This window comes from Micropterus dolomieu, linkage group LG07, assembly GCF_021292245.1.
Source record: "Micropterus dolomieu isolate WLL.071019.BEF.003 ecotype Adirondacks linkage group LG07, ASM2129224v1, whole genome shotgun sequence".
Classification (NCBI taxonomy): Eukaryota; Metazoa; Chordata; class Actinopteri; order Centrarchiformes; family Centrarchidae; genus Micropterus; species Micropterus dolomieu.
The window spans coordinates 25,267,261-25,282,469 of record NC_060156.1 but is presented as its reverse complement, the minus strand read 5'-3'; the positions used below and the strand labels follow the sequence as shown (position 1 = coordinate 25,282,469).

At 41.5% G+C, this 15,209-nt stretch overlaps 1 protein-coding gene across 6 annotated transcripts in view; it reads left to right on the top strand.

The window, feature by feature from the left end:
- The first annotated feature begins 1,174 nt into the window (after positions 1 to 1,174).
- rif1 (replication timing regulatory factor 1) overlaps positions 1,175 to 15,209 on the top strand; it is a 24,802-nt gene continuing 10,767 nt past the window's right edge. For 4 of the 6 annotated variants that reach the window (XM_046053476.1, XM_046053474.1, XM_046053477.1 and 1 more), the window contains exons 1-26: positions 1,175 to 1,356; positions 1,916 to 1,964; positions 2,464 to 2,600; positions 2,723 to 2,801; positions 2,907 to 3,003; positions 3,109 to 3,239; positions 3,348 to 3,442; positions 4,332 to 4,521; positions 4,743 to 4,835; positions 5,126 to 5,264; positions 5,357 to 5,508; positions 6,455 to 6,569; positions 6,710 to 6,886; positions 7,899 to 8,009; positions 9,494 to 9,556; positions 10,646 to 10,749; positions 11,316 to 11,402; positions 11,491 to 11,564; positions 11,977 to 12,157; positions 12,916 to 13,023; positions 13,177 to 13,326; positions 13,762 to 13,861; positions 13,945 to 14,234; positions 14,330 to 14,532; positions 14,683 to 14,776; positions 14,871 to 15,002. In XM_046053476.1, coding sequence (XP_045909432.1) covers positions 2,485 to 2,600; positions 2,723 to 2,801; positions 2,907 to 3,003; positions 3,109 to 3,239; positions 3,348 to 3,442; positions 4,332 to 4,521; positions 4,743 to 4,835; positions 5,126 to 5,264; positions 5,357 to 5,508; positions 6,455 to 6,569; positions 6,710 to 6,886; positions 7,899 to 8,009; positions 9,494 to 9,556; positions 10,646 to 10,749; positions 11,316 to 11,402; positions 11,491 to 11,564; positions 11,977 to 12,157; positions 12,916 to 13,023; positions 13,177 to 13,326; positions 13,762 to 13,861; positions 13,945 to 14,234; positions 14,330 to 14,532; positions 14,683 to 14,776; positions 14,871 to 15,002 — 3,081 coding nt within the window. In that variant the 5' untranslated portion in view covers positions 1,175 to 1,356; positions 1,916 to 1,964; positions 2,464 to 2,484. Of the gene's footprint in view, positions 1,357 to 1,915; positions 1,965 to 2,463; positions 2,601 to 2,722; positions 2,802 to 2,906; positions 3,004 to 3,108; positions 3,240 to 3,347; positions 3,443 to 4,331; positions 4,522 to 4,742; positions 4,836 to 5,125; positions 5,265 to 5,356; positions 5,509 to 6,454; positions 6,570 to 6,709; positions 6,887 to 7,898; positions 8,010 to 9,493; positions 9,557 to 10,324; positions 10,501 to 10,645; positions 10,750 to 11,315; positions 11,403 to 11,490; positions 11,565 to 11,976; positions 12,158 to 12,915; positions 13,024 to 13,176; positions 13,327 to 13,761; positions 13,862 to 13,944; positions 14,235 to 14,329; positions 14,533 to 14,682; positions 14,777 to 14,870; positions 15,003 to 15,209 lie in introns of those variants that run through there. The other 2 variants (XM_046053473.1, XM_046053478.1) reach the window with 2 other exon arrangements.

Genomic DNA, 15,209 nt, shown 5'->3' with positions numbered 1-15,209 from the left:
GGCCTCTCGCCTTGTTATATTTCTGACCTTTTAGTCCCATACGCACCAGCACGTACCTTGAGATCCTCGGGCAGAGGTCTGTTGTCTGTTCCAGAGTCTCGACTGAAAACTAAAGGGGACAGAGCGTTTTCTGTCAGGGCCCCGAGGCTCTGGAACAGCCTGCCCGAGGAAATCAGGTCGGCTGAGTCGGTGAACTCTTTTAAGTCCCTTCTTAAAACATACTTTTATAGGAGAGCCTTTCCCGATCTTATTTGACTTTATTTTATCCCTTTTATTTTATTGTATTTTACTAATTTTATATTAAATTTTCATGCTCTTATCTTTTTTGTATTATTCTTTACACTTGTTAAAGCACTTTGTAACTTGTTTTTGAAAAGTGCTCTACAAATAAGGATTATTATTATTATTATTTATTTCACAGGCCTGAGGAGTAGTAATTTTAGTAAGTCATCTTGTATCCTGAACGTGTAATGAAAAACAAAGGGGCGGATACATTAGAGGTCTCCTGGCAGATGAGCAAATAACCATGCTGAAAATATAATGTCCAAAGTTTATGTTTTTCCCCACTGAGCTCATAGTTGGAGGAGACTTTTTTGATTCAGTTGAAGATGGTTCCTCCTCTGCAGCCAAACCCTTATCCTCTACAGCAAGAGCTCTGATAAAAGAAGTCACAGATCCTAATTTATAAAAAATACTAATAAGAAGCATTTCATTTCTAATTGACACAGTCTGAACCCATATTTTAGTATGAAATTACACTCCAATTATCAGAGATGATTTAAGTCTGTAGGGCTGCAAGGATTAATTAATTAATTTACAGAGATCTTTCATTTTTTTAATCAAAAACATCACATGTTATCTGGTTGCAGTCTATCAAATGTGAGGATTTATTTCTTTGTTTTATGTAAACTAAATATATTTGGGGTTATGGGGTCGTTTGTTGGACGAAAAAAGATATTTGAGGATGTAATTTTGAGCTTGTGGGTAAAGCACTATGATTTGCCTTGTTGTTATTATTGTTATATATTATTTATTATAATGGTTATACCTTTTATTGGAAATATCATAGACAGTCAGCTTGCTTGTTTTACTTATAAGGCTGAATGGGCGGTACTATGCGTGACGTACGCCGGATCAAACGTCATTTTGTACGTCTGCGTGGTGGTTTGGCGCCAGCAATTTCGCGGGGCAGCAGCAGCAGCACAAGAGAAGAAGGAAGCTAAAATATTAAACATATAAATACTGGGGTGCAGAGTTACAAACACCACAAAGTGAAGAAGACGGTCGGTGTGTGCGCTGGTCTTCATGGTGTGTTTGTGTCATTTCTGCGTCCTGCATTTCGTCCTGAACTCGGAGGTAAGCAGTCACGGTGTGTGTTTGTGTCAAACAAGTGTAAATATTTGTTCGTTAGGGTTGTTTATGTGCTTGTCGACGAGTCTAAATAAAGCCGCATGCCGCGGACAGGTGAGCCGCCAGGTGAGGCGGTGTCACCGCTGTGTGCAGCAGCCGCGGGGTCCACTTGTGCGAGCACGAAACTTTGCTCGACGTGCAGCCTGCTAGCGCTGCTAATCTGTTTGTGCTAGTGAACGTTAGCAGGCTGCGTGCTATTCCCACGCATGGTTCAGCGTTTTCTAACAAGATGCATTTAATGGTTTGGTCCCAGAGTAGTTACATTTCGGACTTTAAGACGTGTCGAGTGTGTTTAATAAGGTCACAGGGTGTTATTTACAGCAGGACACTGACAGACTTTGTTTTGGTTCCTCCGGGTGCCCGAGAGGAAGTTGCTAAACGGGACTTTTGGCCTCTGGTAGCATCCAGCAGTGTCACTCTGAGCGCTTGCATTGGCACCTAGTCCTAACATGTGCTCACACACATTTGTCATAACCTTTGTCTTTATTTATCCCATTCTCTACAGCTCTGGATAGAGTGGAGGGTCAACGCAGCTTTACGTACATCTCAGTGAGGTATGCCCTGCTTATTCCTATTCATTATGTAAAAAGCTATGAAGCAGTCCATGACATCTAACAGCTTATCAGATTTTTAAAGAGCAGTTTAAAGGACTTTTTAGAATAGTTTTCGAGTCTATGTTAATGCCACACTCACTCTGCATCTTGAAAATGTTATTGTGACCTTACTGACTTAAGACTCCCATGGCTGACTCCGAATGCTGCAGCTTCATATTCACTCAGATGAGCTTTATAATGCATTTTTCACAATGTACAGTAGTCCCTCTAGAAAGAGATCACTTCATTTAAAGCAGGGATAATTACAACAGTGTTTCTAAAGACTTATGCAAACAGTAGCATGTGAGGATTGTATTAAGACACACTTTGTTTCTATTGAGAATGACCTTGTTCAGACTCTGCTCTTTCTCCCTATTTGCCAACATGGCTTCTGTTGTCACTTTTTCTAATCTCCTCTTGCATTCAGCGTGTCTCCCTTCCTTTATTTTAATTTTTTAAGGCCTTGAGGAGGTGCGTAATAATGATGGCGACGGTGGACCCTCCGAGCAGTTCTAGTCTCCTCCCACTGATGGAGTCTTTGGAGGACAGCACAGCTGGGCAGTCAGAGCAGACAGACGCCTACCTCACCATCGCCAAGTACGTTACTAGTGCTCGTCTTTGACTATCCTCCTGATATCTCAGGCGATGTGTTGTGACAGAGTGTCTCAGTTACAACTAGAATATGAGTAAGAAACAATTTATTTCTTTGTCCTGTCCAGTCGTCTCAGCGGAGAAGAAGGCCGCCAGTTTCTCCCTGCCATTGAAAAGCACTTTTCTCGTTTGGGTAAAGCCACCTTGGTGAGTCTTTTGTGCCTCATTATTACATATAAAGCTGGAGGAACTCAACATATTTATATTAAAGCTCTTGATATCTACTATTCTGTTGTCTCATGGTGTTTCCAGGCTCACATAACCAGTCCAAATGCAGAGCTGAGCCAAGCTGCCTTACAAGCTTTAGGCTTTTGTTTGTACCATTCTCACGTCGCCTCTGGAGTGTCTGGTATGTTACTGTTGTATAAAATAAGTAAATTATTTCAGATGTGAATGGATAAAATTCTATGGGAATGTAATTGCGGTTGAGGGTGATTATTGTCTTGTCTTCCAGAAACCTTTGCAGAGGAATTACTATCCGCACTTTGCTCCTTGGTGATGAAATCAACAGACAAGAACACATGCACCAGAGCATTATGGGTCATCTCAAAACAGAACTTTCCTCCACATGTGGTTGCCAAAAAAGTGAGCATCAGCAGACATTTGAATCCTGAGAAATATGACTGGGCAGTGGTGGTTTTTAAGAGGTGTCATGATGGTGGTGTGTTGATCGACTTTGCTTCACTCTCTCAGGTGTCGTCTATACTGGGTGCGCTGGAGAGTGTGTGGAGTAGAGAGGATGTCCAGTCTGCGGTGATGGAGCATGAGGCCTTGAATGTTGTCATTAGGTAAAAAAACATCATGTCATATTAATTCTTTGATGCGTGGGATTATTTCTATCTGCAAACAGGACATGAAGCAGATCTTGGGTGACTATAAATTCGCATAACAGTACAAATCTGATATACTATGTCAATTTGCCATTGAGATGTATGTATTTGCCTGTAATACATGATAGCATTCAGGATCATTCTGCGTCTTACGAGCATGTGTATTATATGAATGTTCACATATGACATTGAGTTGAAAATACAGGCCTTTTTACTCATGGATGTGAACATTGCCTGAAGAGCATCAGAAAACATTCATAACTTAGGTTTAGTTGTCTAGTTTTGTCTTTTCTGTACTGCAAGATCTATTAATGAGTTTGGCAGTGATGGGCTGCATTTCTGTTTACACGTGAATGTAGGTGTGTTAGCTAAAGTTTGTTTCTTCTGTCATTAGCTGTAGTTTTAACATCTGTCTCTTAATTCTGAAAAATTTTAGGCATCAATTTATCTGATATTAGATAAACTTCACCAGTTGTTTGATTTTACCTTTTTACAGTTCTATTCAATACCTGCTGCAGTCACAAGGATTCAGGCAGATGGCAAATTGCATATCATTGTAGTGAACCAGATCAGGATGGTACAATTTGGTGAGGAAGGCAGAATACCAGCAACTGTAACGGTAGATGGCATTGCTGGAAAGTTTAGTTTGTAAATTATTTTTTTAGTGTAGCATGGTGGGCTTAAGTTCTTTTATAACATTGCATCAGCATTATAACAACTGTACATGTTTATATTGGGATGTCCAGGCTGAAACAACATGCCGTTTAGCGTAATTTATCATTCTAGTCTATTTGTGTTGATTGCAAGTGCACATCTAAGTGCATCTAATTTCTCCTGGTATTTATAGGATGGTGGAGCAAGTACCGGCCCAGATGGGGGATGGAGCGGTGCGGTGGGCGAAGCTCGTCATTCCGCTGGTGGTCCACTCTGCCTCTAAGGTGCGTCTACGGGCCGCAGCAGCCGTGGAGATGGGCATGCCTCTTCTCCTGGAAAAACAGATGGACGTGGCTGCCATCATCGAACCAATGATGTCCTCAGTGAGTATCTGTGTGTCAGTAACAGTTCTTCAGTAGTAGTAAGGGGAAAAGCCCTGCACAAAAGTACTGGAAACATTCAGCCCCTGATCTTGTTTAATTAAATATGCACGATTCACATGCAGCACTAAGTGCCAGCCTTCCTCGTATTGAACACCTGCCTTGACGATAAAGGAATTGAGCAGTGTAAATAACATTGCTGGTGTGCCTCTTTGTCTTCACAGAAACTGATACCAGAGCTCCAGAAGCTTTTCATGTCCAAGAATGAAACTAATGTCCTGAAGCTCTGGCCCTTATTTGTGAAATTGCTCGGAAAGGTAAAGTGTGTGTGTGTGTGTGTGTGTGTGTGTGTGTCAGCATGTTATTAGTAGATGAATGGAGGACTGATCGTGTGGTCCATATTGAAGAACAGTAATGTAGTGTCCATAAGGAATTGGAATTTGTAGTGAGGCACATTGGAGTCGACTTGATCTGCAACCCGATTTGAAAAGATGAAGATAAGCTTTAGTCCAGACTGCGATGTTCCCTGTGTGAGGTTTCCCAAGCATGAGGAACTGCCGACTATCAGATGTAAATATCCATATCTCATAAGTAATTTCATACGCAGTTACTGCACAGAGGAGGCCCCTTCATCAATTCTCTGCTGCATTTGGAGGAACTTGGTTTCCGCAGCTCTTCTCCTACCATCAAGAAGATTGCCTTCATTGCCTGGAAGAGCCTCATAGATAACTTTGCCCTGAATCCAGGTGAGCCTTCGACTCTCTAGCCCCAGTTGCTTTTGCTCCTGTTTCTGAACTCACCACGGCTGAGTTTAATTTCATACATGTCTCTCCTGAAGACATCCTCTGCAGTAGCAAACGTATGAAGCTCCTGATGCAGCCCCTCACATCCATCCATGTCAGGACAGAGGCTCTGCTGCTCACCAAGGTGGAGGTCTGGTGGTACCTGGTGGTGCAACTTGGGCCCAACCTGTCACCCAACTTTGATCAGGTTAGACATGCCCCTCTTTCTCTCTCAACTATTGCAACATCTCACCAGTCCCAGCCAGTCTGCATAAGCAAAAACAAGACAAAGATCCCACCTTATGGCCATTATCTTAAGTACTGTTTTATATGCTTGTAGCCCCTCTGTACATGAGGGAGCTGCTGTCCCATGTCACCACACGGAGGAGTCCTAAGTAACATTATTACAGTTACTAATCAAAGTAACGCGTTATTGCGTTACTGAACGCACCATGCTTAACGTGAATTCGCAGCAGGTCAGTGGCACCGGAGTTTGTTGTTCATGTCCGCTGAGATACAAAAACTAAAGGAAGACTGGAGAATGAGGGAGATAGGCATTCTCTCCACAGCTGTAAGTAGCTACTGCCATTATTCTGTCACAGTCTAAGTCTGTTGTAAACTCTGTGCGACCAGCAAAAAGCTTTCAACCGCGAACAATTCTACATTTAATTTATTGAAGCAGCACAGCAACATGAAAATCGCGGAAAGAAACTCCAGCAGCTACTGTCACTGATGCTTGGACTCATCGGGAGAGAGTGGTGTTGACGTAACATTTTGTAAAAATACTGAATTGCACTTATAAACAGGCTACATGTACAGAAAAACAGTAGTTTAAAAGTCGGGATTTACTTGCTTTAATTTTTTATTTCAGCTGGTGGTGTTGAACGTTTAAAAAGTCGGGAGAGACGGCTTTGTTTGGGGGAGGTAGTGAAAGCAGCGTGTTCAGTCTTAATATGCACACATTTGCAGTGTGTCTTGTTTCTGATGTTAAAATGGTATTAAAATCCTAAGGATTTAAAAGTGTCACATTTGACCCCATGAAGCCCACAGCTTGTTTATGACGGGAGAAATATAGGTTAGATACAAAGTACTAAGTAATGATGTACTGCAGGGTAAAACATTGTAGTGTGAGTGAACAGTTTTTGTCTCTCCAGGTTTCTGTACCCCTGCTCCAGTGCACTATTGGATCTGACTCCTCTTCAGTCCCAGGCACCCCTTCTAGGGCTGTCGGTCAGAATGGTGCTGTTGCACCGGGCACACCCAAGACTGGTATGTTTAACCATCCACTGCCCTCTACCTGGGCTAATCAATCCTCTTCAGTATATGATCCACTAGACCAAAGACTGAAGTTGCATCTCAGTGAGGAAGGACATAGATTGAGAATTTTTTTTCCTTCCTCCCTATTGCAGGCACTTCAGGCTTCAACAGCCCAGCCAGCACGCCTCGGATGAGCCTGAACTCCAGCGTCCAGATCCCCTCCACCTTCCCCTCCATCCAGCTGCTGGGCCTGGAGATGTTGCTTCACTATTTTTTGGGACCAGAGGTTATTGCTGCAGCATCAAAGAACAAACTCAACCTGAGTCTTGGTGAGAGTCAGAGCAACGTACCCCCACCACCTAGCTTCTTAGACATGATTGCAGCCGTTCAGACATTTGCACTGACCTGCTCTGGCACAAGGGGATCTTATACATGTTGCTTATAAATAGGGTGTACTTGAGCCTCGACTGAAAATCCTACTGGGTTTTATTAATATCTTGTGGAGTTTTTATAAGACATCAATAGTTTGTGGTGGTAACGCACCAAGAAAAGGTAGTGATGCACAAATGATGGCAAGCAAGAAGACAGCTAGAAAGTAAACATGGATGTTAATGATGCTGAATTTTAAAATATTAGAAAATGTTTGCTGAAGAAGGAAGTCAGTGTGTTTGGCAGAGTTCAAGGATCCATACAGTGCTTTTGGATGAGAAATACAAAACATAACTTTTGTTTTCAAAAAAATCCACAGGGTGTCTTTAATGGACTCGCAGAGACAAAACTTGTCAGAATACACCACCTGAATGTGATGTGCTCTATGTACAGCAGGTTATAATACCTTGCAGAGCAGGAGTAGTGTTGTAGATGATGTCATACAGGGTTGCCTGAGAAAGCTAGAGCAGCAAAGTAGGGAATAACCTGTTATTGCCTGCCTGTCTTACTTGGATCATTGCGCTTTTTTTTTGTTTTTTTTTTTTTGTTTTTTTTTTTTTAGACGTCTGAATTGATGTCCACATCTCAATTTTATGCTTTAATAAGCAGGATTAAGAATGGCACAATCTTCCTGAGCCAGAAAAAATGTGACAAGCATGGATGAGGCAGCTGTGGAGATTGCTAGTTGACTGACTCTTCAGTTGCCACTGGGCAAAATACGATGTCAGAACACAATGTCAGACTCTGTAATGAAGTGAAAACAAATACACATTCAGTCTCATGCTAGGTTCTGATAGATCAGCTGTTCAACCACTATAGTGTGCGTGTTGGGTCGGTAAAAAAACAAACTGCAGTTTAATTATAATGTGTTTTGGCATGTTATAGCTCACCTCATGTTTCTCTTATTTCCAGAGCCCTTGAACCACCCTCTCCTCTCTGGTGCATCCTCTTTTACTAAACATGCTGCTGTGCTCACCTCTAACATCAGAGATGGATTCATCAGCATCGGCAAAGACGCTCCAGGTAGATGTCACAGTCAGTGGGGAATTAAAATCATCTCATTCAAGTAAAGCTCTCATGTAAATATGACTTTCATTCTCTTAGGAGTCTAAGAGTTAAATGGAATGGCGTCTCCTTGTCATCAGAGTTAAATGAAGCCTGTTTTGTTGTCAAGTACTTCAGAAACTGTAGCTGGCCATTTATCAATTCACAAAAATGGAAGCAGCTGTTCTTTGTTTATTGACTGATAACCGTGTTAGAGGTATAGCACGTATTTAGAGGTATGGCATTGGATTAAGTTAAACAAAGTGCTTTTATGTGTCCTAAAGTAACCTGGTTGTCGTTGGCTTTCTGCAGTAACATAAATTCTTAGATGGCCTTCAGAACAACATCAGCCTTGTGTTAAAACACTGCAGGGGGCTTTGTTAGTAGGGAATGTTGTTTCAGGATCCTTTTGAGACAATGAAATATGACCCAGGAAGTCCCTGTTGGAGCCCATATTGATGAGGAGGCAAAACCCCATGGCCCTAGCGTTGGTCGTCAGTGTCGAGGAGTGGGGTTTACTCACTGCACATCCTCGCTGGCTTCCGTTGTTAATGACAAAAATGAATGCAATGATTTAGGTCGGTTATTCTGAACGTTGAGCATAGCCCAAACATCTGTCCTTTTATTTATTTATTTTTTACTCTGCATGTCACAATGATTGTGTGGATACATATGTTGCGGGAGAGGGAGGTATGGTTACAAAATTGGCTGGATCAAGGAAACAGTCCCACGTAGGTCTCTAGTTTGTAATACTCAGAGGATTTGATCACGATGATCGTGAGGTAAACGGTAGTTCATGTTGTGAAGTAATCCACCATGAATGGGGCTTGAATATATTAGGGGTGGGAATCACCAGAGGCCCCACGAAACGATATTATCACGATATTTATGTTGCGATTCGATTTTATTGAGATATATTGCAATTTATTACCTCTTTCCAACTTCCAATTAGGTCCCTAAAGTCAAACTTTTTAGATAAACAGATGTTGACAAAGATACATTTCTCTGTTTGTCAGTCCTCTATAAGGTCCTGTTAAGTTTTCTAGTGGACTAAAAAAGCAATAGATTTTATTATTCTAGTACAAAAAAGTTAAAACTTCCATCTGCAATTTATATAATAAAATATCGATACTTGGCATCCGTGTATCGATACTGTATTGCCATGGCAAATATCACGATACTATGCTGTATCGGTGTCTTTTTTTTGTTTTTCTCCTACAATATATGTGATTAGCCAACGCGGTGCCCTGCTGAATGATGTTGCATTATGGCAGAAACTGAGCCACGTTCGACCTTTTGGCTCAACGACCCTGCATTTGTTAGGCCAGAGCTCACTGTGTTGGAATGAACATCAGGTTTTACTGTAACAAAGTTATGCAATGCACATTCTCAGATTTCCTGCAGCTTCAACCCAAAACCTGCTGTCTTGTGTTACGGTTCCATTTCTCCTGCTCCTCCTACAGATCCTCTTCTGGCTGTCATATGGAACGGCCTTGTCCAGTCTGTCAACTTAACTATAGAGTCTGGTAAGTACTTGGGTGTTAAGTCCTCCTGATTGGCAAAAAATCTGAATTGTTTACATGTGGAGAACACTACCAAAGAAATGCTGATTAATGCTCATAACCCATCTTTTCATTAAATATGAACAATCTTACCTGCTCTCCAGCCCATCCACTAAAAGTGCACTATTATGGAATAATACACCTTTTAAGCAGCAAATTATAACTCCAAAAGTAGCTGTAGAATCGAACTCCTCATTTACGTTTGCAACATGGTTTTGAAAATGTTTGTCATCAGAAAACTAAATTTAAAAAAAAAAGCTGAGAGCTACTCCACGTTTACTCATTTTGTTAGCATTTTCTACTTCTGTCGGGCAGTAAACAAAGTAGTTTTTTGTGATTGAGTGATTTTTGCCTGTCTACTGACTTATGAAATGCTGTGAATGTACTATAATGTTTTACAAGAAGCCAGTGATGCCAGAAGTACTTTGCAGGGTGTTTATTTATTGGGATGCTTTTGTATTACCACAATGATACATGTTTGCAAACTGACAAGACAAACCATGATTACTTGCTAATTCCAGATATGAAATGAAGGGACAAATAGAAATGGTAGCAATGAATGATATTATGATGTTATCTAGATCAGTGGTTCTCAAAGTGACATTTGCCACAAACCCATTCCCAAAACATCCTTGATGTGAGAAAGTTTGAGAACCACTGATCTAGATAACCATTTCAACTGTTATTGTGGCCGCTGCTCTTCATGGTGGAATCTTAAAGTTGTGGTTTCCGCCTTGTAGCGCCACATAGAGCACTCTGATTGGGTCTGGTCTCTGTCATGTGGGAGGAGGACCAGCAAGACCTCATCCTCGTCTCCTGCCCGACCCACTCTCACTGTCATCAGTTTAAGTCGGAGCGTTCAGGCCCTTGTGGTCCGGACTGCTGTGAAGAGAGAAACGCACTGAGGGGTCTGTCCCCAATGATGACCCTCTTCTCTGAAATTAGACACATTTCCAACTCTCATGCTAAGCCTAAAAAGATTAGAGCATAATTAGTTTGCATTTGGCGTTCTGCTGATGTGATTTTGTGATGAATCTCTTCCCTGGCTGTCAGTAGGCAGTAAAAAGGATCGCCAGGGCTGTGAGGTACTGACCATGATGCTCCAGGTTCTGCAGAGCATCGTCACCTCAGAAGCTGTGCCTGCAAATAAAGTCCTGGTAAGACGGAGATCATGTACTGTTGTGTACTCTGCCTCATCATTCATTTACCTTACTTACTGTAGGTACACATAGAATAAATGTGTGAATTTTTTTCATATATTGTACCTCCATTTAAATGTCATATTTTAGTTGGTGAAAACACAGGGCTGTCTAGAAATTAGTTAGAAATGTATTTTGAGGATTATAGAACTTTAGAACAAGCATTTTGAACACATTACTAACGGGTAGTAATTAGTCTGTCTGTAATGCATTATTAAAATTGGAGCCTTTTCAAAACCTGCCTCTCAAAAGTAATTTTGTTTAGCCTCTGTTCAATGACTGACATTTTTTTAATTTGGACAAAGGACAGATTCTTTTTTACAAGTAAAATAAATTTTTGTTTCACCTTTTTTGCTGACAGTTAAATTTACCATTTCAGTGACTCTCAGACTCCTCGACCAGCTGCTTTTAACCTGATTGTGAAATATTTAAATATTGTTGAATTGTATTGTTGTGTTGCGGTTTTTAAAAGTTGATCTGTGTTAAATGGCTTAAATCCAAATACCAAAAATCTTTCACTCCAGATTCTGTTTGAGGCCACAGTGAAAGGTCTTCCACAGAGAGTTCTTGGCTCTGCCTCCTATCAAGTGGGCAAAATGGATGTGCTAAATGTGAGTGCTTCTTGGTCCACTGTAGCCAGTATTCAGTGTTCATGGTAATGCTCTTAAAGGATTGGTTAAACTGTATCTAATTTTTTAGGGGACGCCTGCTCTGTTCCTCATTCTGCTCCTCTACAACAGCAGCATGCTCTCAGCCTACATAGAGGACGAGAGGTGGGTCTACTATTTATTTACTTTAGATGGCTGTTTAATCTGTCCTCACATCTGTAGTTTGCAACATCCATGGTTGCATTTTTAAGCAGTTTGTCTGTCTGAAAAGGCTACATGCAGACTTGAAGCCTCATGGTCTGACAGGTGAGTCATTCATTAAATGGTTATGATAAATGCATCATCATTGCTTCAGACCTGAAGCCAAACTGGCAAGTTTGAATTAAATTACTAATGTGTGTTTTTTTTTTTTTTTGTTTGTTTTTTTTCTAAATAAAAACCAAGCAAACATTTTGTTTAAAAAATAATAATAATAAAAATTGCCCCTAAAAATTGAGAACTTTTAAGAATGTAGTACATACTCTTTATATTACTTTAAATCCTATAGGAGTGTTGCTTGATGTCTTTCTGTCGGTAGGTTTTTTCAGTGCCTTCAAACGCTGGTGGGCTGCGGTTTGTCCGGACCCACTTCCCCTCTTGCGTTCGCGGAGGCGGTGCTGGGGGCCATCAGACGCAGCGCTGGGTCCGTGCAGAACAAGGAGCGGCTGTGGATGATGTGGAGTGTGATGGTCAGCCCGCTTACCGACACAATCACACAGGTGGGCAGAGAAGCAGTGGGACTGATAACGTTGCCATTAATGGCTATATTTTAAAAAAGAAAATATCATGGTGGAGGAATGCCTAATATCAAGTTTTAGTTTAGATTTTAGTCTTATTCAGGCCTGTTTGGTATCATGGCCAATCAAGGCTTCTTTTTTGGTGGATCAGGGTGGGAGATATAAACCTTGAGCAGCAACTGATGGCCGAGTTATGAAGAGGTTAGTAGGGACAAGGGCAGCCTTGAAATTGGGGTTACAATTTGAAACAAATATAGGAGATCTATTTGCACAAAATAAACCCACTCAACCCCGCTTCTAATGTGCAATGCACTGAGTATACTACTGAGCAGCACAAACAAACGGCAGCAGTTTAAATTAGTAGTATACCGACAGCAAACCTAGTAAGCGGAGCTGCTGTGAGTTAAATAAACTTATTTTCATCAGTTTACGACATCTTCAGTCTGTTCTTTCACCGCAAAACAAAAGACCGTATATAAAAAGGCGCAAACATTTGCACAAATTATAAACTGTAATTGGTAACTAATAAATGTGATTTTTAATGTGATTTAAGTTAGAAATAACATTTGCACCTGTCATTTTCTGGGAAGATGAGAAGAAAATTCTGATCGCTGTTTATTGTAGGAGAAGCGATCACAGCTACTTACTGTTTTTCCTCTAAAAGCTTTAAGTGATCGTGGCAGCAGAGCACTAAATTAATTTAATCTCACACCAGTAACCTTAAACTTTTTGTTTTACAGTCAAATGAAGTCAACCAAGGGGACGCTCTGGAGCACAACTTTAGTGCCATACACTCTGCCTTGTTGTTCCCAGTTACACACCTACTACGTGGCGCACCACTACAGCAGGTCTGTTTGTTTATTTTAAGATTTTATTTTACCTACATCATCCTCTTAACTGTTTGCTCTTGAAGACCATGAAGCAGCCACACTGGTCCAAAATCCTAATTTTACTTTGAGCAAAGGGAATGACCTGATTCTGATCCCCCGTGTGTTTTTCAGGCGGCCCAGAAGTCGATGCTGTCTTCGTGGTCAAAGCTGTACAAAGTGTTTGCTCGGTGTTCTGCGCTGGTGGTCACAGCTGAGGAGAACATCTGCTGTGAGGAGCTCTGTACAAAGATGACGGCTGCAATAGACAGAGACGCACTAATAGTGAGTAGAGGAGAGGAAAACTGTCATCATGGAAAAGAACAACCCACAGTGATGTGTAAATGTCTAAAGGTCATACAAAACAAATGGTCTGCCAACCTGAAATAATTCAACTACTATGGGGGGGGGGGGAATAAAGTTTGAGGATTGTGATGGTTGCTACTGTACAGTCATCAGGAAAACTGTTCCCACAATTGAATCGACGTATGGAGGTAAACACATTTTTGGTTCAAATAAACAAAAAACTGGCATTTGAAATTTTACCTCATCAAGTAATTTTTATTTGTCTCAACGTACAACACCCTCTATCCTAAGACCCTCATCTAGACATCATGATGGGGAAAAAATACAACAAATCAGCTGTAATAAATGGTAGTTTTGATTTGTTTAGACAACAACCCTGGTTTGACATAATGATCCTGACATCTGATCCTTCAGGTTCCTTCAACGTTAAATGCTGTTGCCAGTTTCCTCCATGTCATGGTCGAGTGCGTGGACTTCTCGCCCTACACTCCTCAGTTTCAGCAGAAACTAAAGTGTAAGAACATAAGTTACTCTTGTTCAATCTTCATACTTTGTTTAAATGGATAATTCACATTTTTCACTCTTTGTTTCTTTCAGCTCCTCACACTCCAGTAAACTGGATGAAAAAGAGGAATAAGGTCCTGGGGAATCTGTCCACCTTCCAGTCACTGCTAGTTCAATGTCTAGAGGTTTATCTGGAGGGCCCTGAGGCTTCCTCTGAAGCCACAGGATTGGCCCTGGTCACCGTCCTGTCTGCCCTCTTCACCAACCTCGTTCTTGCCAACACTGTCAAAGAAGCCCTGACTTCCCTGATTCACCCTCTCACCCTCTTCTACAAACAAGCAGCCAGTGAGCCGCCCAAATTTAACTCGCAACTTCTGGGAAAGGTGGGTTGATTGTTAAATGGGTACACAGATTTTAACCACTTATTTTTAAGCATTTTAAGCAATAACTCTACTTGTTTGGCCTCTGAATCCTGCAGTTGGAGAAGCTTCCTTGTGAGGTCCTCGGCTGCCTGCAGACCCGCTCTACTTTGGCGTACAACGATGAACTCCTGGCTCTGCTTTCTCCTCTGCTTTGCGTGTTGTTTCCTCACAAGAACAAGCAGCTCCGCACTACAGTCGTCCAGTTCTGGAACTCGACCTTCGCCAACTCAGTCAGCCTCACTTATCCCGATGAGATCAGGTGAAAATCTTCAGGTCATATGGGGCTTTTTGTCTGTCTATAAAATCATTATGACATACTGCTACAGTGGGAATGCAACAATAGAAGAAATTCAATTAATTTAGGTGGGCTTACAGTAATCAGATCAATGTTGCCACTTTCTTTACACAGGCCAGTATTGAGCCAAGTGAAGCAGAAGACCCCAATCATTCTTCCTGGCTTTGAGGTTGTCAGTGTTCCTGATGAGCTCAGTGGACAATATTCAGTGAGTTGCTTTCACCTTTTTCAGTGTTGTGATTTGAGCTACATCCATCGCTGTCTCCGTTCTCATTGTTTTTTGTGGTTGATCTGTCTTTTAGAGTGAGAGTTCCCAGTTGGAGACCAAGCTGAGTGGGATGCCGGTTTCATCTGCGGGGAAGAGGGACTCTCTGCTGGGAAAGGCTGCTGAGCTGAAGGACAGGAGCTCCACAAAGACCTCCAAGCCAGTTTCTGTAAGTTTAGACGAGACACGTTGTTTTGCCTATTCTAAATATGTCTTGACAAAATGGTGTTTATCTGAAAGCTTACACTTCAGGGCTGCATATGAAAATATCAAACATCATTGATAACAACTAGAAGGTCCCACACAAGGCCTGGAATTAACTGGGATATATGCCAAAGCTCTCACAGGGCTTTGTCTGCCGTGTTAACTTGCCCCC